At 42.6% G+C, this 24,132-nt stretch overlaps 1 protein-coding gene across 1 annotated transcript in view; it reads right to left on the bottom strand.

The window, feature by feature from the left end:
* Window positions 1-534: 534 nt before the first annotated feature.
* The window catches only part of col14a1a (collagen, type XIV, alpha 1a), a 212,318-nt gene continuing 188,720 nt past the window's right edge, over window positions 535-24,132 (bottom strand). The window contains exons 43-48 of the mRNA XM_059973127.1: window positions 22,962-22,997; window positions 17,910-17,976; window positions 16,579-16,767; window positions 14,310-14,387; window positions 7,386-7,541; window positions 535-1,556 (exon numbers count right to left, since the gene is read on the bottom strand). Coding sequence (XP_059829110.1) covers window positions 1,255-1,556; window positions 7,386-7,541; window positions 14,310-14,387; window positions 16,579-16,767; window positions 17,910-17,976; window positions 22,962-22,997 — 828 coding nt within the window. The 3' untranslated portion in view covers window positions 535-1,254. The remainder of the gene's footprint in view (window positions 1,557-7,385; window positions 7,542-14,309; window positions 14,388-16,578; window positions 16,768-17,909; window positions 17,977-22,961; window positions 22,998-24,132) is intronic.

Below are 24,132 nucleotides of genomic sequence, written 5' to 3' on the forward strand. Positions count from 1 at the left end.
TTCCCCAGGATTCTGGAGTCCAAAACTATGGGGCATAGATTTAGGGTGAGAAGGGAAAGATTTAAAAGGGACCTGAGTGACATTAAATTTGTAATGATTTGTGCTGATAATGCACCTGCTGATCACAAAGCAAGAGAAATTCATTGGTGTGTTTGCCAAGATTGTTGCAGATTGAAGTCCAACATGCTGAATGGCTGCATCAATGCATGTATGATGAACAAGTGTAAGACACAGACTGCTTACGGGTTGTACATAAAGTCAGAGTTGAAATGATAGCGATCCCAAGCTATCTCCTTATATGTTCCAAAATCTGAAAAACTTATGGCCCCAAGGGGTACTAAACCTACTGGAAATGGGATGTCATGTGATGTACAGATAGACATCTAGACAGCATTAGCAACTTCAGGGCAGACAGACCAATCAAATATCTAAAGAATTAAGACTGTCGATTAATATCAGGAAATGTGCAGCTGTGTAAGTTTAATTTTCCCTGTGCAAAATAACAGGAGATACTCTTTAAAGGTTGGTACTTGTTTTCTTTTATTTACTTGCTCCTTGAACAATGACCATTTCATCCAAATAAATTACCTGCTAGATTCTGCCAAGAGCTCACAGGGGAATGGACAAGTCGGGAAAAACTATACAATCTTCATTTAAACTGCTTCGTGGGTAGCAAATGCACAAATTCATCTTTGCAAGGTTTCTACTCAAAGCGCAGCTCTACGTTGCTGCAGCAAGTTTGACAACTCTGCCACAAGTCATCTACATGTAAAACATTGTCCAGTGACTTTTGAAACAGTTTCAGTGTGTAACCATTCATATGCTTTTTTTACAGTATTTAAACCAAATTGTTTGTTTTTGCTAAGCATGATACAAATTTCAAAGATTAATGAGTCAATCTAACACAAATGGAAATGGTACAGAAAGGTTACAACAGTTTTATGCCCTTGGAATGTAACAGAAACCTGATATGGTAGCACCCTACTAACCTTCAATAAGATTAGTGATTTAAAATGATCAGTCAACATTTGTACTGCTAAAATACTTAACACTCTTAAATCTTTTGAAAATTAATTTCTCATTTAATGGCACAAATGCTTTAATTTGGCAACAACATAACCTGATAATTGTTACATAATTTTTTTTTTAAATCATCTCTGCTGAAGTCCCTGTTTTTAATCTAGGAGTTGAACCAACTGCCCATTTCATAGGGTTCAAACAGGTGAGACTACGCGCCATATTTACAACGCTCATCTATTGGCTCCCCTTTGTTGAGCTTGAAGATGTGCTGCTCCATTTAGAAGTGCTCCTTGCAGATCGTCTAACGCCTGGTGACCGGATCTCAACCATTTCCGATTCATCGCCGTCCTCCTCGAAAGGATGATCTGGTTCCTCACGGCGAAGCTCTGGGTAGGAGGGCTGGGAGTGTGGGTTTGGGTAGGGGTATGACCCCTGGTACATGTACAGTTCTTGCTCATCATAATGGTCATAGGTTCGATAGTTTGGAGGCAATTGTACTACAGGGATGTCTTGATCGGTTGGATCACTGTATTCACCTTAACCCACCACCACCACCAACAGTAGCCATAGTTAGCACGGGATGGAGAGGCAGAAGATTGAATATGAGTAAGATATTAGAACATTATTTGTAAATTCATTAAGCTGTTTGGTGCTTGATGTACATTTTAACAGGTAAATTTAAAACACACCAATGATGAGTAGTGGAAATTACACAGACGAGTAGAGGTGGGGACGCAAACACAGTACAACAATGTCCAGCACCAGGGAGATAGAAAGAAAGTCACAAGACAGGGACAAATGGGTTCTTTTTTTCTTGGGTTTTTCCTCATACGATAGAAAAGCATGTTTGTTAGATGGTTCGGAATGAATTGATAACTTTATGCTGGTAAAGATGGCATTAATTGGTTTGGTCACAGTAGCATGTGCTCAGGAAGGGCAATGCACCTTTAGACTCCATATATTTGCAAGTAGCAATCTAAAGGAATTGAAGTCAACCAAGTAACAAGATGCACATGATATCCCTTCTCAGTTAGGACAATCAGAAAGCAATTAATGATAGCAAGCTTGGTGCCTCTTAAATAAGTGAAGCTGCATTTTAATCTCCTTTCATCATTAAAACAGATGAATAAAATAGTGGACAATGAAAGCAATTTAGTTTCAAAAACTGGTAGGTCATTGTTAGCTTGATTAGTTTATAAAAAGTGATTAAAGGCCGTGTTCCAGCCATGGTAGCCTTGATACAAAAGTGTTTGTATCTGGTTTAAGTGGAAAGGTAAAAGCTGGTAATATCTGTTTGATGGTGGTTACTAAACCTGGATGAGGCAAGATTGACAGAACGCTTGCCCCACGACTCTACCCCCGTCCAACATGACAGTGAACACTGAGAAGATCAGCTAGTACCTTGTTCCTAGTTGATAATCACTGTAAACTTCTTGTGCTTCAAATTATTGCCAGAATAGATGGGGTTGGTGTGGAAGAGAAGACAAGGAAAAACAGAAACCCATTTAACAGTCAGTATAAAAAACACAAACACAAACAAGCAAATGCTAAATTAACTTTCACACTTGTTTTGAAAAGAGCAGCCAAAGGGGTGATTTATTATGTAAATTTATTTTTCAATTCGCATTGCCTCAATCTTGTGTTAAAGTCAATCTCTGCCCATTAAGAATGTAATTTATATTTATTGTTATAGAAACACAGAAACATAGAAAACCTACAGCACAATACAGGCCCTTCAGTCCACAAAGTTGTGCCAAACATGTCCCTACCTTAGAAAATACTAGGCTTACCCATAGCCCTCTATTTTTGTAAGCTCCATGTACCTATCCAAAAGTCTCTTAAAAGACCCTTTCGTATCCACCTCCACCACAGTTGCTGGCAGCCCATTCCATGCACTCACTACTCTCTACGTAAAAAAACTTACCCCTAACATCTCCTCTGTACCTACTCCCCAGCACCTTAAACCTGTGTCCTCTTGTGACAACCATTTCAGCCCTGGGAAAAAGCCTCTGACTATCCACACGATCAATGCCTCTCATCATCTTGTACACCTCTATTAGGTCACCTCTCATCCTCTGTCGCTCCAAGGAGAAAAGGCCAAGTTCACTCAACCTATTCTCATAAGGCATGTTCCCCAATCCAGGCAACATCCTTGTAAATCTCCTCTGCACCCTTTCTATGCTTTCACATCCTTCCTGTACTGAGGCGACCAAAACTGAGTACAGTACTCCAAGTGGGGTCTGACCAGGGTCCTATATAGCTGCAACATTATCACTTGGCTCCTAAATTCAATTCCATGATTGATGAAGACCAATACACCATACACCATCTTAACCACTGAGTCAACCTGTGCAGCTGCTTTGAGCATCCTATGGACTCGGACCCCAAGATCCTTCTGATTCTCCACACTGCCAAGAGTCTTACCATTACTATATTCTGCCATCATGTTTGACCTACCAAAGTGAACCACTTCACACTCATTTGGGTTGAACTCCATCTGCCACTTCTCCGCCCAGTTTTGCATCCTATCAATGTCCCACTGTAACCTCTGACAACCCTCCACACTATCCACAACACCTCCAACCTTTGTGTCATTAGCAAACTTACTAACCCATCCCTCCACTTCCTCATCCAGGTCATTTATAAAAATCACGAAGAGTAAGGGTCCCAGAACAGATCCCTGAGGCACTCCACTGGTCACCAACTTCCATGCAGAATTTGACCCATCTACAACCACTCTTTGCCTTCTGTGGGAAAGCCAGTTCTGGATCCACAAAGCAATGTCCCCTTGGATCCCATGCCTCCTTACTTTCTCAATAAGCCTTGCAAATGGCTTGCTGAAATCCATATACACTACATCTACTGCTCTTCTTTCATCAATGTGTTTAGTCACATCCTCAAAAAATTCAAACAGTCTTGTAAGGCACGACCTGTCCTTGAAAAAGCCATGCTGACTGCTCCTAATCATATCTATTCTTCTCCAAATGTTCATAAATCCTGCTTCTTAGGATCTTCTCCATCAACTTACCAACCACTGAGGTAAGACTCACTGGTCTATAATTTTCTGGGCTATCTCTACTCCTTTCCTTGAATAAAGGAACAACATCCGCAACCCTCCAAACCTCCGGAACCTCTCCCGTCCCCATTGATGATGCAAAGATCATCGCCAGAGGCTCAACAATCTCCTCCTTTGCCTCCCATAGTAGCCTGGGGTACACCTCATCCGGTCCCAGTGACTTATCCAACTTGATGCTTTTCAAAAGCTCCAGCACATCATCTTTTTTAATATCTGCATGCTCAAGCTGTTCAGTCTACTGGAAGTCATCACTACAATCACCAAGATCCTTGTCCATAGTGAATACTGAAGTATCCATTAAGTACCTCTGCTATTTCCTCTGGTTCCATACACACTTTCCCACTGTCACACTCGATAGGTCCTATTCTCTCACGTCTTATCCTCTTGCTCTTCATGTACTTGTAGAATACCTTGGGGTTTCCTTAATCCTGTCCACCAAGGCCTTCTCATGGCCCCTTCTGGCTCTCCTAATTTCCTTCTTAAGCTCCTTCCTGTTGGCCTTATAACCTTCTAGATCTCTCACACTACCTAGCTCTGTGAACCTTTTGTAAGCTTTTCTTTTCTTGACTAGATTTATTAGTCTTTGTACACCACGGTTCTTGTACCCTACCATAACTTCCCCATCTCATTGGAACGTACCTATGCAGAACTCCACACAAATATCCCCTGAATATTTGCCACATTTCTTCAATACTTTTCCCTGAGAACATCTGTTTCCAATTTAAGCTTCCAATTTCCTACCTGTTAGCCTCATAATTCCCCTTACTCCAATTAAATGCTTTTCTAACTTGTCTGTTCCTATCTCTCTCTAATGCTATTGTAAAGGAGATAGAATTATGATCTCTATCTCCAAAATGCTCTCCCACTGAGAGATCTGACACCATTTCCCACCTTAATTACTTAAGGTGCCCTGAAACAAGACTGTAAAACATAGGAATAGAATCAAGCCATTTAGTCCATAAAGTCTACTCAGCCATTTCATTATGGCTGATCCATTTCCCTCTCAACCCCATTCTACTACCTTCTCCCCGTGACCTTTCACACCCCAACTTATCAAGAACTTATCAACCTCTGCCTGAAATACACCCAATAACCTGGCCTCCACAGCGACCGCTGGCAACATATTCCACAGATTCACCATCCTGTAGCTGAAGAAATTCCTCATCTCCATTCAAAATGGACATCTCTTTCTGAGGCTGTATCCTCTGGTCCATAAGACATAGGAACAGAATTAGGCCATTCAGCCCATCATCTCTGCTCTGCCATTCCATCATGGCTGATCCTAGATCCCACTCAACCCCATAAACTACCTTCTCACCATAACCTTTGATGCCATGACCAATCAAAAAACTAACAACTTTCACTTTAAGTATATGCACAGTCTTGGCCTCGGCAGCTGTCTGTGGCACAACTTTCCACAGATTCACTACTCTCTGGCTAAAAAAATCCTCCTTTTGTTCTAAAGACCTTAAGACATAGAAGCAGAATTAGGCCATTTGGCCCATCACATCTACCATTCAACTATGGCTGTTCCTTTTATCCCCATACTCAGCCCCACTCCCTGGCCTTCTCCCCATAACCATTGGTGCCGTATCCAGTCAAGAACCTATCAAGCTCTGCCTTAAATACATCCAATAACCTGGTCTCCACAGTTGCCAGTAGTAACAAATACCACAAATTGATCCTAGACTCCCCCACCATGGGAAACATCCTCTCCACGTCCACTAGGCCTTCCAACATTCAATAGGTTTCAATGAGATTCCCTCCTCCCCCATTCTTCTCAATCCCAGAGCCACCAATCGCTCCTCATTTGATAAGCCTTTCAATCCTGGAATCATTCCCATGAACCTCCTCTGAATCCTCTCCAATGCCAGCACATCCTTTCTTAAATAAGGGGCCCAAAACTGCTCACAATACTCCAAGGTCTCCCCCGTGCCTTATAAAGCCTCAGCATTGCATCCTTGCTTTTATATTCTAGTCCTCTCAAAATGAATGCTAACATTGCATTTGCATTCCTCACCATCGCCTCAACCTGCAAATCAACCTTTACACTCCTAAGTCCCTTTGCACCTCGAAACTTAGCTTGTTTTTTAAAAAGAGAAAAATCAAAGTCTTTATTCCTTCTACCAAAGTGCAGAACCATACATTTCCTGACACTGAATTCCATCTACCACTTCTTGCCCATTCTCCTAATCTGTACATGTCTTTCTGCAGCCTCCCTTCCTCCTCAATACTACCTGCACATCCACCAATCTTTGTATTGTCTGCACACTTGGCCACAAAGCCATCGATTCCATCAGCCAAATCATTGACGGACAACATAAAAAGAATCAGTCCCAAAACAGACCCCAGTGGAACACCACTAGTCACCACCAGCCAACCAGAAATGGCTCCCTTTATTCCCAGTCTTTGCCTCCCGCCAATCAGCCAATGCTCTATCAATGCTAGTATTTGTCCTGTAATACCCTGGACTCTAGTTTATTAAGCAGCCTCACATGCAGCACTTTGTCAAAGGCCTTCTGAAAATCCAAGTACACAAAATCCACTGATTCTCCTTTGTTTATCCTGCTTGTTTTTTCCTCAAAGACTTCTAACAGATTTGTCAGGCAAGATTTTCCCTTGAGGAAACTATACTGACTTTAAACTACTTTATCATATTCCTTCAGGTTCCCCGAAACTGGTGCATGGCAGTAGTTACACTGCCCTTAGCTATACTTGATTGACCTGATCACCACAGTTTTCTGTTGTATATGTCTTCTGTCTACACCCCCCCACCCAATGACTCTGTGCTTTTCCCTCAGTTACACTTCGAAGTGGCATGTTTCGTTTATTGTTACAGTAACAGAGCTGTAGATTCTTTGACTTTTAACCCCTTTGCTGCTATTTTTAATAAATTGTCTATTTTTTTAGCAGAGGAAAAGAATTTAGAACAAAGAACGTCTGGACATTGCAAAGCTGCAGAGAAGCTTCATGCATTTCAGCAGGTGCATTACTTACAATGCAGCGTACTTTAATTGCTTTACCTATGCCCCATCTGTTACAGCGATAGCCACAAGTACTAATCACTGCAGCTTATATAACCAAAACAAAGCTGTGCCTCAGCAGGGAAAGCAGCAACAGATTTGTATCTGAAGCTTAAGGCTTAAAATGAGTGACACCAACAAAAAAGACAAAATACAAAAGGGCAGACTTAGCATTTCCTGACATTTTTTTGCTCTGCAAAACAGAGGCATCGTAGCCAGAGCAGCAGTTAGGTGCAGGAGCACAGGTAGTAAGTAGTATGTCCTACCTCCAATATTGTAGCCAGCACAGGTAGAGGCGTCACAGTAACCTGGTGGCCCAGATGGTCCTCTTGGTCCTCTGGGTCCTGTACGTCCCGAGCTACCTTGTTGTCCTGGAAGCCCTGGTGGACCTTGGCGCCCAGTCCGTCCCTCACCCTGAGGGCCTGGAATAGAGACAGAGATGAACACAGCAGGTTTAGATACAAGTGAACAGTTACATCACATTTCACCTCTCTATTGTCAATCCTGCCTTTAGCTGCCTGGTTCCACAATTCCTTCATGAGCTTCTGCATCTCTCTATTTCTCCTCCTTTAAGATACTTACCTCTGACCAAGCCTTTTCTCATCTGTTCTAATGTCATGGTCAAATTCTAAACATGCCACTTTACTTATCAGTCCCACTCCCAGTCGGTCTCAGTCCCACTCCCATTCGGTCTGGCTATCCACTGATGTCCTGTGGAACACAGGAGAGGTTAAGCGAGGGTAAAAATGACAATGGCAGTGATGTCCCTGTGAAACCAATTAGCTTCCTGCCAAACAACTAACTGGATTGACGTGACACCCCACGCTTTTAAAACATCCCTTCAGGATGGAATTCCGGAGCCAGAATCAAGACAATAGAAGGCATGGCTGTCAGTGGAATAGCGATTAAAGTCATGACTAAAAACATATATAGAACAGTCAGCAGTCTGGAAGAGGTTATAAAGGTAGATTTTTAAAAAGGAAGAGGATTTAAATCTGCTGCACTGTTTAAGAGGAACTGGTGAAGGTTGGCCAGCACGGGGCAAATGAGTAATCAGACCTTGCTGCCTGTGTTCAAAGTTCAAAGTAAAGTTATTATCAAATAAAATCTCTTCTTCTTTTTGGTTATCCATCGGAATCCGATGACGATGTCCACTCCTTTAATGGTGAGATCTTTGATGACTATACAGTCCTATCCTGGACCCACAAGTTCTATTGCAGGTGGGACATGCATATGTGGTAGTGGTGACAACCTTGGCTGCATTTCTCCAGGCTCTCTTCTACTGTCTTCTGGTTGTTCTTTCCATCTCCAGAATACAAACCCCATCCCTACACAGCTATCGCTAAGTGTTACGGTCAGCAGCAACATCCTCCAGGTCCTCATGTCTGATCTTGCACTTCCTTAAAGCATTCTTCATCTGATCCTTATAGTGCTTCTTCAGTCCTCCAGCTGAGTGTCGACCATCACTATATACAACACTATAACTTTCTTGTGGGCACACTCAGTAAATCCACCAGCCATAATAAATTCAACGGGACCGTCAAGCAATCGATGTGCAAAAGATAACAAACTCTGCAAATACAAATGAAAAATAAATAATAATAAATGGGCAATGAACATCCAGACAGTAAGACGAAGAGTCCTTGAAAGTGAGCCCATAGGTTGTGGGAACATTTCTGTGACGGGGTAAGTGAAGTGATCCCATTGGTTCAAATCCTGATGTTGAGGGGTAATAACTGTTCCTGAACCTGATGATGTGAGTACTGAGGCTTCTATACTTTCAAGCCAAGTCAAGTCAACTTTTATTGTCATTTCAACCATAACTGCTGGTACAGTGCATAGTAAAAAATGAGACAATGTTTTTCAGGACCATGGTGTTACATGACACAGTACAAAAAACTAGACTGAACTACGTAATAAAAAAAACACAGAGAAAGCTACACTAGACTGCATAAAGTGCACAAAAACAGTGCAGGCAACAGCAAGAAGAGAGCAAGACCTGGTTGTGAGGATCCCTGGTGATGGATGCTGCTTTCCTAGGACAGTGCTCCATGTAGATGTGCTCAAAGGTGGAGAGGGTTTTACCCGTGACGGACTCCGTATTTTCTTGTAGAATTGACCGTTCAAGGGCATTGGTGTCTCCATACCAGTACGTGATGCAGCCATATCAATTTACTTTCCACCACACATTGAATGAGGTTTATCAAAGTTTTAGATGTCATGCTGAATCTTCACAACACCGAGGAATTTAAAGTTGCTGACCCTCTCTACCTCTGATCCCCTCATTAGAGCTCATGGGCCTCTGGTTTCCTCTTGCTGAAGGTAATCATCAGCTCCTTGGTCCTCCTGACATCGAGTGAGAGGTTGCTTCAAAGTTCAAATTACATTTATTGAATTATGTATATTATATACAACCTTGAGATTCATCTCCTTACAGACAGCCACAAAACAAAGAAACCCAATAGAATCCATTAAAAAAAACATTCAAACAGCTAGTGTGCAAAAAGAAACAAATTGTGCGAACAGTAAAACTAATCAAATAACATTTGGAACTGGATTTGAGTTCACAGCCTGTAAGTTGCAGGCCACAGCCTCAGTTCGGTGCAGAGATGAGTAAACCTCATGGAGCTGTGAGCTGAACACTTGCCTCTGGTCCCAACACCCGGGCCTTTTCAATCTAGCCCAACATTTAAATCAGCCTCACCCTCAGACCCAGGACCCGCCACTTCGATACCCTCTCAGGCCCGGAATCCACCACTTCGATTCGGCCCAGTATTTAAATCGGCTTGTTCCTCGCTTTTAGGCCCGGGCCCCACCTCCTCAACTCTGCCTCACCTCGGCTCTGCCAAACAGCAGCTCATACCCTGCTCTCCAACCCAGGCCCCACCGCCTCGATCTGGCCCATACACGTCACGTCACGCCACAACCGTCCTGCACCTTCAAGACCTCAGGTCACACCGCAAAAATGCCAGCTCGTGCAGGCAGATCAAAAGGGAAATTACAGGCTATTGCTTGCAGAGAACGTTTGAGAAAAAAGAGAGTAAAAGAGGTTAATGGTGATGTCTGCTGGCAGCACTACCGTAATCTGGGAAAACAGTTTAAAATGGCGCCACAGACAGATTTTCCATCTCTCTCCTATATGCTCATTTGTCACCACCTTTCAATCAGCCAAAGTCAGTATGTCATTGAAGCTGTGCTTAGCCACTCAGTCATAAGTGTAAAGTGAATAGAGCAGGGGGCTAAGCATAAAGGTGCACCTGTGATGATGGAGATTGTGGAGGAGATGTGCCAATCCAAACTGACTGGGGTCTGCAAGTGACAAAATTGCACGAGGAGGTATTGAGGCCAAGGTTTTGAAGCTTACTGATTATTTTTGAGGGGATGATAGTATTGAATGACAAGCTGTAGCCAATAAAGAGAGTCTTTGCTGTCCAGATGTTCCAGAGTTGAGCAAAGAGCCAATGAAATGGCATCTGCCGTGGACCTGCTGTGTCAGTAAGCAAGTTGGAGTGGAGCCAAGTCACTTCTCAGGCAGGAGTTGATATGTTTCAGCACCAAACTCTGGAAACACTTCATCATAGTGGATTTAAGTTCTACTAGATGATAGTTATTGAGGCAGGTTACCACGTTCTTAGGTACTGCTATAAATTGAAGACTGCTTGAAACAGGCGAGTACCTCAACATATCAGTAAACACTCCAGCCAATTGATCAGTATGTCTTCGGTACTTGGCCAGGTGGCCCATCTGGGTTAGATTATTTCCATGGGTTCATCCTCCTGAAGGATGCTCTCATGTTGGCCTCAGAGACTGAAACCACAGGGTTATCAGGGGCTGTGGGAGCTCATGAAGGTTCCCCATATTCTGATGGCAAGAGTGAGCATAGAAGGCATTGAGGAAGTAAAGCCATGTTGTCACTTATGTTGCCTGATTTCACTTCATAAGAGGTGATAGCATTCAAGCCCCACCACAGATGTTGAACATTCTCAGTGACTCTAGTCCGGAATTGTCACTTTGCCCGTGGGATGGCTTTCCAGAGATCATTCCTGGACCACTTGTATCGTACTTGATCACCACTGATCTGGCCCTCAGCAGATTGCAGATCTCATGGTTCATCCACGGCTTCTGGCTGGGAAAGACTGAATCATTTTCTGGGTACACACACCTCTATGGCTGTTGTCTGTGACAACCATGGTATATTTATTCAGATCCTCTGATGAGACCTTTAACGTGGCCCAGTCCACTGACTTGAAGCAATCCTATAGCCACTCCTCTGCTGCCCACAACCACCTCTTCGTTGTCCTCATCTTTGGAGCTTTGATCTTTAGCCTCTCCCTGTATGCAGGTGAGAGAATGACAGCCAAGTGATCAAATTTCCCGAAATGCAGTCTGGGCAGGGAACGGTAAGCATTCCTTAACTTAGTGTGACAGTGGCCTAGTGTGTTGGGACCAATGATGCTACAGATTAAACGTGGATGGTAATTGGACAGAGATTTCGTCAAACTAGCCTGACTGAAATGCATCGGGGTAGATTGCTGTGCCTGGAGACTGGAGAGACCTTACTATGGAAAGTGAAACAGGGTGGATGACTGGGAGTACTTCCGAATAATAACAAACGTGGGTGAGAGTTTCAGTAGCAGAGGAGTTCAGGGGTGAATTTTATTTTAATTTCTCACTGCTACCATTGTATTACTAACACTGTCAATTTAACCCCTTTGTTTCAGCCACTGTTCTACTAGTATGGCTCTGGGTGAGCTGCAGCTGCAGAATCCCACAGCATTACAGAGCAGGCAAAGGGCAGTCTTAGTGTTGAAGGGTTTAAGGGAGATGTATGAGGCATGTTGTCTTCACATAGACTGACAAGTGCTGGGAATGGGTTACCAGAGGACTGATAATACCTGGAATAATAGTGAGGATTAAAATGTTGTTAGACACGTAAATATGTGGAGAATGAATCATGAATCATGTACAGGCAGGAGGGATTTACTTCAATTTAGCATTATAGTGGGTGCAGACATTATGGGCTGCAGAGCCCAATCCTGTGCTGTACTATTCTATGAGTCAGGCATGAGCTCGGTGGATATCACAGCAAGGCTACCACGAGTGTGTTTCATTTCAAACAGTCGTCATGAAGAGGGATGGTGTTCCTATTTGTAACTGAAGCCTAACATCAGTAGTGAGGAAGATGCTAGAGTCCATTATTAAAGATGAAATAGTGGCATATCTAGATAGCAGTGATAGGATTGGGCCAAGCCAACATGGATTTACCAAGGGCAAATCATGCTTGACTAGTCTATTGGAGTTTTTCGAGGATGTAACCAGGAAGTTAGACAAGGGAGATCCAGCGGATGTAGTGTACCTCAATTTTCAGAAGGCATTTGATAAGGTCCCACATAGGAGATTGGTGGGTAAAATCAGAGCTCGTGGCATTAGAGGGAAGATATTGACGTAGATAGAAAACTGATTGGCAGATAGAAAGCAAAGGGTAGCAGTGAATGGGTGTTTCTCGGAATGGCAGGTGGTGACTAGTGGGGTGCCACAGGGCTCGGTATTGGGACCACAGCTGTTTACGATTTACATCAACGATTTAGATGAAGGCATTGAGAATAACATCAGCAAGTTTGCTGATGATACTAAGCTGGGTGGCAGTGTGACATATGATGAGGATGTTAGGAGAATTCAGGGTGACTTGGATAGGCTGGGTGAGTGGGCAGCTACTTGGCAGATGACGTTTAATGTGACTAAGTGTGAGGTTATCCACTTTGGGAGTATGAACAGGAAGGCAAATTATTATCTGAATGGTGTAGAGTTAGGTAAGGGAGAAATACAAAGAGATCTAGGAGTCCTTGTTCATCAGTCACTGAAGGTGAATGAGCAAGTGCAGCAGGCAGTGAAGAAGGCTAATGGAATGTTGGCCTTTATTACAAAGGGAATTGAGTACAAGAGCAAGGAAATCCTTTTCCATTTGTACAGGGCCCTGGTGAGACCACACCTGGAGTATTATGTACAGTTTTGGTCTCCAGGGTTAAGGAAGGACATCCTGGCTGTAGAGGAAGTGCAGCGTAGATTCACAAGGTTAATTCCTGGGATGTCCGGACTGTCTTACGCAGAGAGATTAGAGAGACTGGGCTTGTACACGCTGGAATTAAGGGGATTGAAAGGGGATCTGATTGTAACATATAAGATTATTAAGAGATTGGACAAGATAGAGGCAGGAAATATGATCCAGATACTGGGAGAGTCCAGTACCAGAGGGCATGGTTTAAGAATAAGGGGTAGGTCATTTAGGACAGAGTTAAGGAAAAACTTCTTCTCCCAGAGAGTTGTGGGGGTCTGGAATGCACTGCCTCGGAAGGCAGTGGAGGCCAATTCTCTGGATGCTTTCAAGAAGGAGCTAGATAGGTATCTTATGGATAGGGGAATCAAGGGATATGGGGACAAGGCAGGAACCGGGTATTGATAGTAGATGATCAGCCATGATCTCAGAATGGTGGTGCAGGCTCGAAGGGTCGAATGGTCTACTTCTGCACCTATTGTCTATTGTTACGATATCCATCCACAAACAGTGAACCTGCACACTCATGCAACTGTCAAAACTTCCCTTACTGTGGTATAATAGTGAGCCGGGATTTGAGCCTAGATTGCAGCGTTCAGTAAATGGTCAACTTCTGCTCCTTGTACGACACAAAATGATTTCGGCACTGCTGTTTGGACCATGCATCTTCCCAAAACTTTCTATGGTCAATGAAACCCTATTAAAGTACAGTGACCGTTGTAATGCGGTAGTCAGATTGTGTGTGGAAAGATCCCACAAGGCAACACTGATGATCTATTAAATCTCATACTGCAAGTTTGATCTGAAGCATTGGCAGTTCCTTTCCTCCCAGAGATGCCACCTAACCCGCTGAGTTCTACCATCAGATCTGCTGGCCGATATTTAACCTTTTCCATTCTTCAAAATTATGGCCAAAGGATTTTTTTTTTACAGCCACCTGAAAGGGCAGGCATGCCCCGACTTCACAGCATGCCAAAATGACCACCTCTCCAACAGTGCAGCTGTCCCTCGGTATGTCAACCTGGTCTTTACACTCAACACCTTAAAGTGGGACCTGAAGATTTTTCACAAAGTCTGCCAATTAATTTGAGAAGCATCAGCCCGATCTGGAATCACCAACACAGAAACAAGCTTTTACCTGGTGCTCCGGGAGGTCCTCTCGGGCCCTGCTTACCGACGCCTGGAGATCCCCGATCTCCCTTTTCACCTGTCAGACCTAGGAAAAATGAGACTTCAGTGACTCCACCGAACATATGACATGAGCTAGTGCTTACTTCGAGAGCAGTACCATCATGTCAACCAGACATCTTCATGATACCAGTTTCCAAAGGCTAGAAAATGGGGAGAGATTAACAAACCACACCAGTATCAGCAGTTAAATGAGGTTTCTCAAACTTTGAAAGAAATCAGCATGGTGAATTTAAAGAAATCTATTTCACTGGGGCCGAATGCGGGACAAAAGGACGTGATCAGTCCCTGGGAGGAGGGAAGCAGAGGGGAGTGGGAGTCCAACAAAAAGCAGTGGATGCTGACAATTGATTTATACTGAGATTAAGGAAGTTTTCCTAGTTAAGGCCACAGAGAGGTGGCTGGGTGCTGTCAGGATACAAATCAGGCAACTGGATAAACCTTCAGGTTCAATGGCTAAGTGATGTTCAGGGGGTGTAAAGAACAAGGGTTTTGCTTCAATTCTGAACTAAGCTTTTATTTTTGTTTATCCTGTGAGGAAACTTTTTCCCTCAGCTCTTCTAGCTAGTAAAGTGTCCAGTCAACCCAGGTAACTCATCCTGGTGGAAGGAAAGGGATATGACTGGTGTTGCAAACCTGCTGTTGTCCACTGCTTGAAACTTCCAATAGCTATTTATATTGTGACATTCTTCTGAATGCTTGTGTGGCCTGAAATATTAACTCCGTTTCTCCTCCATAGATGCTGCATGGCATGCCGAGTGATATTGGAATTCTTTCAGGCTTTTAGGATTTGAATGATTGCAACTTGCACCTTTATTATCCTGTGGGGGACGGTGCTCCTTATTCAGTTGCTATGTCGTAGGTGTGCATCTATACTTTGGCATGATTCTAAGGCACTCCTACCCCCTCTCATTAAGTGTAGTCTGTATTGGACAACATCCTGCTTCAGCAAAATAGATTCATATGAGAATAGGGAGAATATGTGGCCCTTTGAGGTGCAGAACAGATTCACCAGGAAAGGGTTAAAATGTAGACAGGTTATGCAAGTGATCTAAGAGAGATGTTTAAGATGATCCACAGATGTTTTCCCTAGTGCAGAGAGTCCAGATCAAGGGCCAGAAGATCAGAGCAGGTTGTTTGGAGCTGACATTGGGAAGCTTTTCCTCACACAGGAGGGTGGGGCAAAACTGGAATTCTTGACTTTTCAGGCTGGAGTTCAAGGGGAATATTTCACTCTGAGTGTGATGAATCTTTGTCAGGCAGAGTGTATTAAAGGTTGTGGAACCAAAGAGATAAAGTTGAGGTACACATGAGCCTTGATCTCGTTGAATAATGGATCACAACTTAATGAGTTAAGTAGACCCTGCCCCCACTGAACCATTTGAATGTTCCTCATATTACAGTTTGCCTTTGTGCTCCTCATCTGGGTAATTAATATCCAAATTCTAATATCTGTTCTGACAGCCATCTTATTAGTAGTGAGAATACTACATGGGTTGGTGCATTGCTGAATTTTAATGACAAGTATTTTATTTCTTGTTTCCAAAACTGTCTTCACCGTCTGTTTTTCCTTCTGTTAGCTGCAACCTGCTTCTTTCTCAGCAGAGAAATTCTCCTGACAGGAGAGCAGGTAAGGGCAGATTTAACAGATGTGTTCAAAATTATGAAATGTTTTCAGTAAGTTTTTTTAAAAAAATGCTCCCAATGGCAGGAGTGTTAGTGACCAGAAGACATTAATTTGAAACAGTCCACGGGAGAAACAGATGAGGAGAAATATTTTGAAGCAGGGATTAATGACTTAGAACGCACAGCCTGAATGGGTGGCAGAAGTACAAACAGTTCGTAAGTTCTATAAGTACTTCCTGAAGGAAACTGGGTTACCACTTGGAAAGGGAACATATTAGTATTAATTTACTATTGTCATAGTTACAAGATACAGTGGAAAAACTTAATTTTCAATGCAATCCATAAAGATAATTTCAAAACATGAATACAAGGTAGAGAAAGTGCAGTGTAGGTAGACAGTAAAGTGCAAAGACCACAACAAGGTAGACTGTGAAGTCAAAAGCTCAGTATTACCATATAACAGGTCATTCAAGAGTGTGTTAGCAGTGGGATAGAAGCTGTCACTGAGCCTTAAGGGAAAAGCTGGGGAGCTTTCTCAAAGGCCTAGCACCAGCATGGTGAGCCGAAGGGCTTCCAAACATTTATATTGTTACCTCTTTCCCCTGGTCGGCCTGGTATTCCTGATGTACCGGGGAATCCCGGTCGACCTTGAGGACCTGGTTCTCCTGGTGGGCCTGCAGGCCCCTCGCGGCCTGGCTCTCCTGGGGGCCCCGGCGCTGCCCGCACTTGGACAGAGTTGCTGGGGACGTGGTTGAGAATGGAGTTGTATCGTGATAAGTGACCTAAGGAGAGAGAGTACCGGACATTAACACCCATTCTATGGGTACCTGCTCAGAGTTTGCCATGGCCCCAAGAACAAAGCAACAACTTTGCAGGAATGATTCCAGCACTATTGAAATAGATGATTTCTAATCTCTGAACCATCTGTAGACAGGACCGTACAGAATTTCACAAAGCATGTGTAGTCCTTCTACCTCACACGAGTTTCCTATGAGCAGCACCTTTGATCTCATTTCCCTTCAAGTGTTTATTACACTTCCTCCTAACAACAGCTGCACAAGTGTAAACCTTTTCAATTCTATCCCACTAGACATGGACACACTGCTTTGATTGCTCGACTCATTACAAGAGTTGGCGATTTGTTACTAATGCAGGAAATGCGGCAGTCAGTTTAAGAACAGCTGGCTCTTACAAACATCAATGAGGCACTGACCAGATGATCTGCTCTGGTCTCGTTTGATGAGGGATGAATATTGACTTTGGGCATTAGAGAGAACCCCAGTCTTTTCCAGATAATAAACACCACAGGATCTTTTACGTCCCTGGTGGACCTGAAAGCCCTTTACCGGAATGTGTGTGCTGACTTTGTGTCCCAGTTTCAAAAATGGAACTTCAAGCTGGAGCCACCTTATTCTGAGGTGGAAAGCTGCAAGTTCTAACGTTAAGATGCATCGTAGCGCTGTGGTATAGCCAGCTGAGGTATTGACTTATCTTGTCCACCTCAAATGTCTTTTCAAACAATTTGAAAAAATAAAGAAAATGCTGAAGTGTGACAATCACAAAGGCCTGCAGTGCCACAGTAAGGCACAACACGGAAACAGGCCCTTAAGCCCACGTTGACCATCAGCCACTCACACTAACACTACATCAATCCCATTTTTTTTATTCTCCATACCTTCTCAACAACTTTCCCACAGATTCTATCACTTACCCACACATTGGGCAATTTACAGTGGTCAATAAACACAATTTGGGGGGGGTGGAGGGGACCCACAGAGAGAAGGCGCAAACGCCACATGGATGACGCAAGAGGTCAGGATTGAACCTGGATCTTCTGACACAGTGTGACAGCAGCTCTATCCACTCTGCCAGCCCCTTGCCACTTCCATCAAATCCCCCACAGGTCCCGCACAGCACTACTCACTCTGGATAAGCTGCTCACACACTTGCTGGGCAATGACACGGACCATTCCCTGTGACTGGGCGTCTCCCTGAAACGGTATCGACAATAAAAAGGGTTTAGGCAGAGTCTAAAAAAACTTCGACAGTTTTCAGAATAATGCAATGGCTACAGCAGAAGGCTGTGAGATTAGTTTGGAGACAAAGCACAATCTGTTAGAACACAGGTTTAACACAGGTTCTGCTTCGGCAACGATCGCCCAGGGAAGTCATCATTCAGTTTGATCTGACGTTGTTTGTACTATGATATATTTCATCCATTTCTGTTGACTATACAGAACTATAATCCATGGTTACAACTGCGCCATATATCAGAGAGCTAACATTAAAATATAATTTCTCCCATTAGATCTACATAGGTGGAAATGCCCAAGATCACTTACTCATCCTGTTTTCTTGGAAATAAGGGCAGGCCATTCAGCCCTTCAAGTTAGTTCTACAGGTTGACTTATACTAACTCCCACCCCTCGATCCTCTTAATATCTGGAAATCTCTCCATTGCTGTTTTTATTGAGTTCTGCATTTAAGCTTCCATGGATCATTGGGATGGAGAATTCCAAAGATTTTCAATCTCTGCATGAAGGAATTTCTCCTCAACTCAGTCTTAAACATCCCATACCCCTTGGGTTTAGACTGTTCAGCTCCCTGAGGCCACCATATCAAATACTAGAGAATGAGGCAAAATTCAATTAGATCCCCCCATCCTTCCAAACTCAACACTGGCATATTCTAACCAATCTGTCCCTTCACATGGTGAACTGCCTATCCAGGAAGTAGCCTAGCGAATCATTACTGCACTCCCCTCTATTGCACCTATATCTTTTTGTAGATAAGGAGAGCAAAATTGCCCATGTACTCCAGGTGCAACCCCAACAAGGCCCTGTAAGACCTCTCATAATAGAAGCCAATATACCTTTAACTTTCCTAATCCTTGTACGCATCTTCACTTTGATGTTCAGTGACTTGTATATAAAATCACCCAGGTCCCTTGGAATATCAGCATTAGCCAATCTGTCACTATTCAAAACTATTCTGCTTTTCTGTTTGTGTATTGGCATGGGTAGTTTCACCTTTATCTACTAGCACCCAATCACCGAACTACCTGATAACCTACTGGTCACAACCTGTCAACCCAAGAAAAAGAATTACTTTTCCCATGTTTTATGCCCTATCACCAATACTCAACCCATGTTTGTAATTTATCCCCACCCTAATCTGTTCTAAACTTGTTGACCATCCTTCTGTACAGGGCCTTGAGGAAAATCTTCTGGAAGTCCAATTGCATCACATCCCCTTTATATGTTCAAAGATTCACATCCTCTAAAACTCCAAACATGATCAAACACGACTTTCCTTTCTTAACTCCACATGAACTCAGCTCAATCCCATTATTCTTTTCAAGATGTTCTGATATTACATATTTCATTAACTCCAACATTTTTCCTATTATTGGCGTTAGTCTACAAAATCAGTACTTCCCAATTCATTTCCTTCCATCTCCCTTCCCCACCACCTGGATTCACCTATTTTAGCCTACTTGCCCTCCTGCCTTTCCCCCTCCCTTTCATTCTGGCTTCTGTCCCTTTCCAGTCCTAACGAAGGGTCTCAGCCCAAAATGTCCACTGTTCGTCTCCCGCCCCCCCCCCCCCCCCATAGATGCTACTAAACCTGCAGAGCTTCTCTGGAACTTTGTGTCTGTTGCTCAGTACTTGCCAATTTTTATCTCTTTTTTCAACTGTTATTCTTAAAACCCCAAGAAGGTAATACCCAAGTCGTTCACTATATCTAATCACTCTTTCAAAGCTTTGGGATGCAAGTCTTCAAGTCCTTGGCATTTATTGGATCACAATCTCAACAAACTCTCCACTTTTTCCACTTATTTCCTTAAGACCATAAGACATAGGAGCAGAAATAGGCCATTCAGCCAAACAAGTCTTCTTTTCCATTCCATCGTGGTTGATTTATCATCTCGCTCAACCCATTCTCCTGCCTTTTCCCAGATACCTTTGACCCCATGACTAATCAAGAGCTTTCACTTCCTTCAGGTTTTTACAGTTCCTCATTGTCACTAAGCTCTTTGTTCTCTGGGTTCACTGAGGGGTTTCTTAAGTTGTTTAATTCTACTGCCACAATCTTATTCCCCTACTTTCTGCAAGGAACCCATGTTAACTTTCACTCATCTTTTTCCTTTTACACACCTTTTAACAGCCCACTTTTAGATTTCTTGCCAGTTAACTCATATTCTAGCCAGAGTTTCTTTAACAGTTGTTGACCCTCATTCACCGAGCCTAAAATCCTCCTAATCCTCAGGCCTCCTGTAATTCTGGCAACTTTACAGTCCTCATCTTGGACTTAATACCACCTTTAATTCTCTTGGCAGTCATGAATGGACCAGTTCTCCTGCTGGGGCTTCGATGCCCTAAAAGATTGTATTTCTGCAAATTCTGGTCATGGGCTGTCCACCATACTTTCCAATCAATCAAAGCCAACTCTCCCATCATAACTTCATGATCTGTTTAGCTTTAGGACAGAGTTTTGCCACTTACAAAAGGGATGCAAAATTCCATTGCAATATGGTAACTTTTTCCTTCAGTGCCTTTACAAGAACATCAATTTCTCATTGCACGAGGTCCAAGATAAACTCTACCCTCATTGGTTCCCCAACACATAATCCCTATTGGATGAAGTATAAAGTCGTTAAGCCTACAAGAGAGAAAAATAATTATAGCCTTATGGACATGGTGCATTCAAACCATAACCTTAGAACACACTTTTTTTTACTATTTCCAAGGCCTCTGGCAATTATTTATTGTATGTTCCTTGTAAGTCTATTTCAACGAGCCCTGTAGAAGCCACAGACTGAGAAAGTACCAGTTGTGTTTTACATTTGATCAAAATCTCTTCATCAACTGTTCCGAAAACCAGAGGAAGAATAATTTTTCTGCGGCAGCCATCACCTAACACCAGGAGATAGTACCTGAATTCATCTCCTGATAGATAGTTTCACCATTTTAAAGACCACAATATTTTAAAATCAGTGCCACACTAGCAAATTCTCCAGTCTATTGAATATTATTTCCATTAATACCCACATACTAGTTAAATTCACTTATTTTAGATGCTACACCATTTTATAATGTTCCACTGAACCCAGTAAATTTTAAAGTGTGAGGGTCTTGGGAAACAGGGTCCCAGTGACTTTTGGAGAAAGCCCTGGTGAATTTCAAAAGTGAACTATCTCTCTCATTCTTACTTTTATTCTAACTCCAAAGACTTTCTCTTTCTCTCTCTCACTCTCTTCTACAGTCCCTCTCTGATGTAATGCGAGGACAGATGGCAGCATAACTCTAATATGGTTAACACTAGTGGTCAAAGTCAACTTTCTCTCTCTAACCAGCTCCAGTCCTATAAAACCCTTCAGCCTCTCATCAATTCCCTTGTTCCAACTTCTTCCACACCCTCCACTTCCACCAGTGGTGGTCCTGCTTACCAGTGTTAGGCTCCACACTCCAGCATTCCCTCAAGATAACTCAGCTTCTCCTATCTTCCTTCCTTTAGTATTACTCTTTTCCACAACATGTAATTGCCTTTACTGTCACTCTCAATTTGAGAGGCACTTAGAAAGTTTTACTATGTTAGAAGTACTGAATAAATCCTTTCGTTTTGTTGTAATATAGATTCCATAGCTATAGTTATCTGTGGTTGTAGATCAACCGTGGTTCAGTAGGAGTACAGTCCTATGTTCACTTCTCCAATGAATTCACACAGGTGGAAATGCCAGGAGCAATTTTACCCAGAGGGCATTATCTGCCTCTTCTCAGTGCTATTTTATAGAAGGGACACCCTTTAAACACCCGCAAGAGAAACAAAAGGCATTAAGTCTTCAACACTCCAGCCTACTCCCTGAAACAGATTCACAAAGAACATCCACTGCCATTCACAGTACATCATTGCTCCAATAAAAGTACTGTCTTGTCTTTAAATTCTAAGGTTATAATTGAATGGATTGTGTCCACAAGACCACGAATGGCGATGCCACTCTGGCAAATTCTCTGGACGACTGGATGTAATTGGCATTGATACCCCAACAGTTTGAATTTACTTTTTCTTTAGACGTTACACCATGTTATAATACATTTTCTAGTGAACATAGCAAGTTTAAATAGCCTGCAGGAAACAGGGTCCCAATGAGTTTTGGGAAAATGTGCTTTCCCAAAGAGGGAAGGGTGCTTGTGAGTTTCAAAAGAAAAGTATTTTTCTATCTGTAAGATTCAGATTTATTTATTGTGCATATGGAAACATACAGTAAAATGTGTGACTTGTATTAACAACCAATTCACCCAAGGATGTACTGAGAGTAGCCTGCAAGTGTTGACCATACATTCCAGCATGACCATAAGTTCTCTCTATGAACACACACAAACATGAGTCATAAGGGAACACACCACACTAGCCTGGGCAACCTGGTTTTAACCTATCTGACCTGGTCAATCCAGTTCGGGATGGCCAGGATTTGATCACTGAATGTCTGCCAATAACCCAGAACCAATGAGATGTTCACTCCTGCATCACCAGAGATACATTCTCCGTGACCAGTACATTGAACAATCCCCAAGTACATCCTCTCCAACAGGAAAGCTAAGAAAAGGCAGGAAGACCTCTATTCCTGGATTCCACATGGAGGGTGGTATACTGCAGCAGGAAATCACCAGAAAAGTTTAGGAGCTGTTCACAGAGCAAAGAGAGCCTAGCCAGGAAGTTTGAAACCACTGCTTTCATGTGGGAGTCCTGAAACCTGTACTCCCAGCAGTTCAGTAAAGAACTGCCATCAAAGACCACGTCAATAAGACAGCGATTTTTGTTTTAATTTATTAACTGCTAGTTTAATACACCATTCTACAGATTACCATGTAATCAAAATAAAACTGTCAAAGCAGGCACTTATGCTACTGCACAGTAAATCCCATGTAGTTCATTCTAGCATAACATTATTTAAAACTAGTTTATCCAGACTTACCCTTGGGCCCCTTTCTCCTTTCAGACCAGGAGGACCCTGCAATAGAATTAAGAGTAGATTAAACAAATATATGAAGTTTAGAGACAACAGACACCTAGAGTCTACACCACAGAAACAGCCGTTGAGACTGGCTTGCCTTCGCTAATTCCTTTCCTTCTCTCATTTCTATCCTGCCCCTTCTCATTTCATTCTTTTTCTTGAACCAACCAGAACAGCTCTAATCACTGCCTCAAATATAGTGACACCATGGCCACTTAGCACTACAATGGTCTTTTATTCTTGTTCCAACTGGGTAGAATGTATGTTAATGTTTTCACATGAATGCTGTGTCTCTAATGCTGTAAGTTTTTCTTTACGCTTGTGTATACATATATTATTCATATGACAATAAACTCAAGTTTGACTTTCCCACAGAATCTGCTGTTCATTTCTTCCTGCCTTTTGTTTTCACACATACTCTCTCTGGACTTCCACAAGGGAGACCCCTTCAGTTACTTAAAATCACTAAAAACAGATTAGTAGAGCACAGAGTGTTGTGCCAACCTTTAACCTACTCCAAGATCAACCTAATACTTCCCTTCCACATAGCCCTCCATTTTTCTTTCATCCGTGTGCCTATCTGAACACCTCTTAATGTATCTCCCTCTACCACCATCCCAGTAGCAAGTTCCCGGCACCTACTACTCTCTATGTGGGAAACTGACATCCCCACTATACTTTCCTCCAGTCACCTTAAAATTATGCACCCATATGTTAGTTAAATCTTCCCTGGGGAAAAAGAATGTGCAAAATAAGATACTAATGCAAAGACGCAGTTAGAAACAAGTCCATGTTAGTGCAAGAGGTGATCTGTAGTATTCCATTGTTGAGGAAGATTAGAGTGACTTATAGATTCATCTGTAAGAGGTAATGTCCAGTCAGGTCACTTCTCATTTTCCTAGTTTCCCATTTACTCAATGTGTTCTTGTGTATTAACAGCTGGATTACAGGAACAGTGATGTATATCGTGCAAGTCTGTTGAAGTATTCTAAAAAGAAAATCTAACTGACAATGGAATGTAGAGGATTTTGCAAAGATTTTGTGACTTCAACAAATCCTGAATCCTTGTAGCTCTGAGCCATTGTCAGTTTGCAAAACATTTTGCAAAGCATTTGCAAAACATTCTAACGTT

This window comes from Hypanus sabinus, chromosome 1 (assembly GCF_030144855.1).
Source record: "Hypanus sabinus isolate sHypSab1 chromosome 1, sHypSab1.hap1, whole genome shotgun sequence".
NCBI lineage: Eukaryota > Metazoa > Chordata > Chondrichthyes > Myliobatiformes > Dasyatidae > Hypanus > Hypanus sabinus.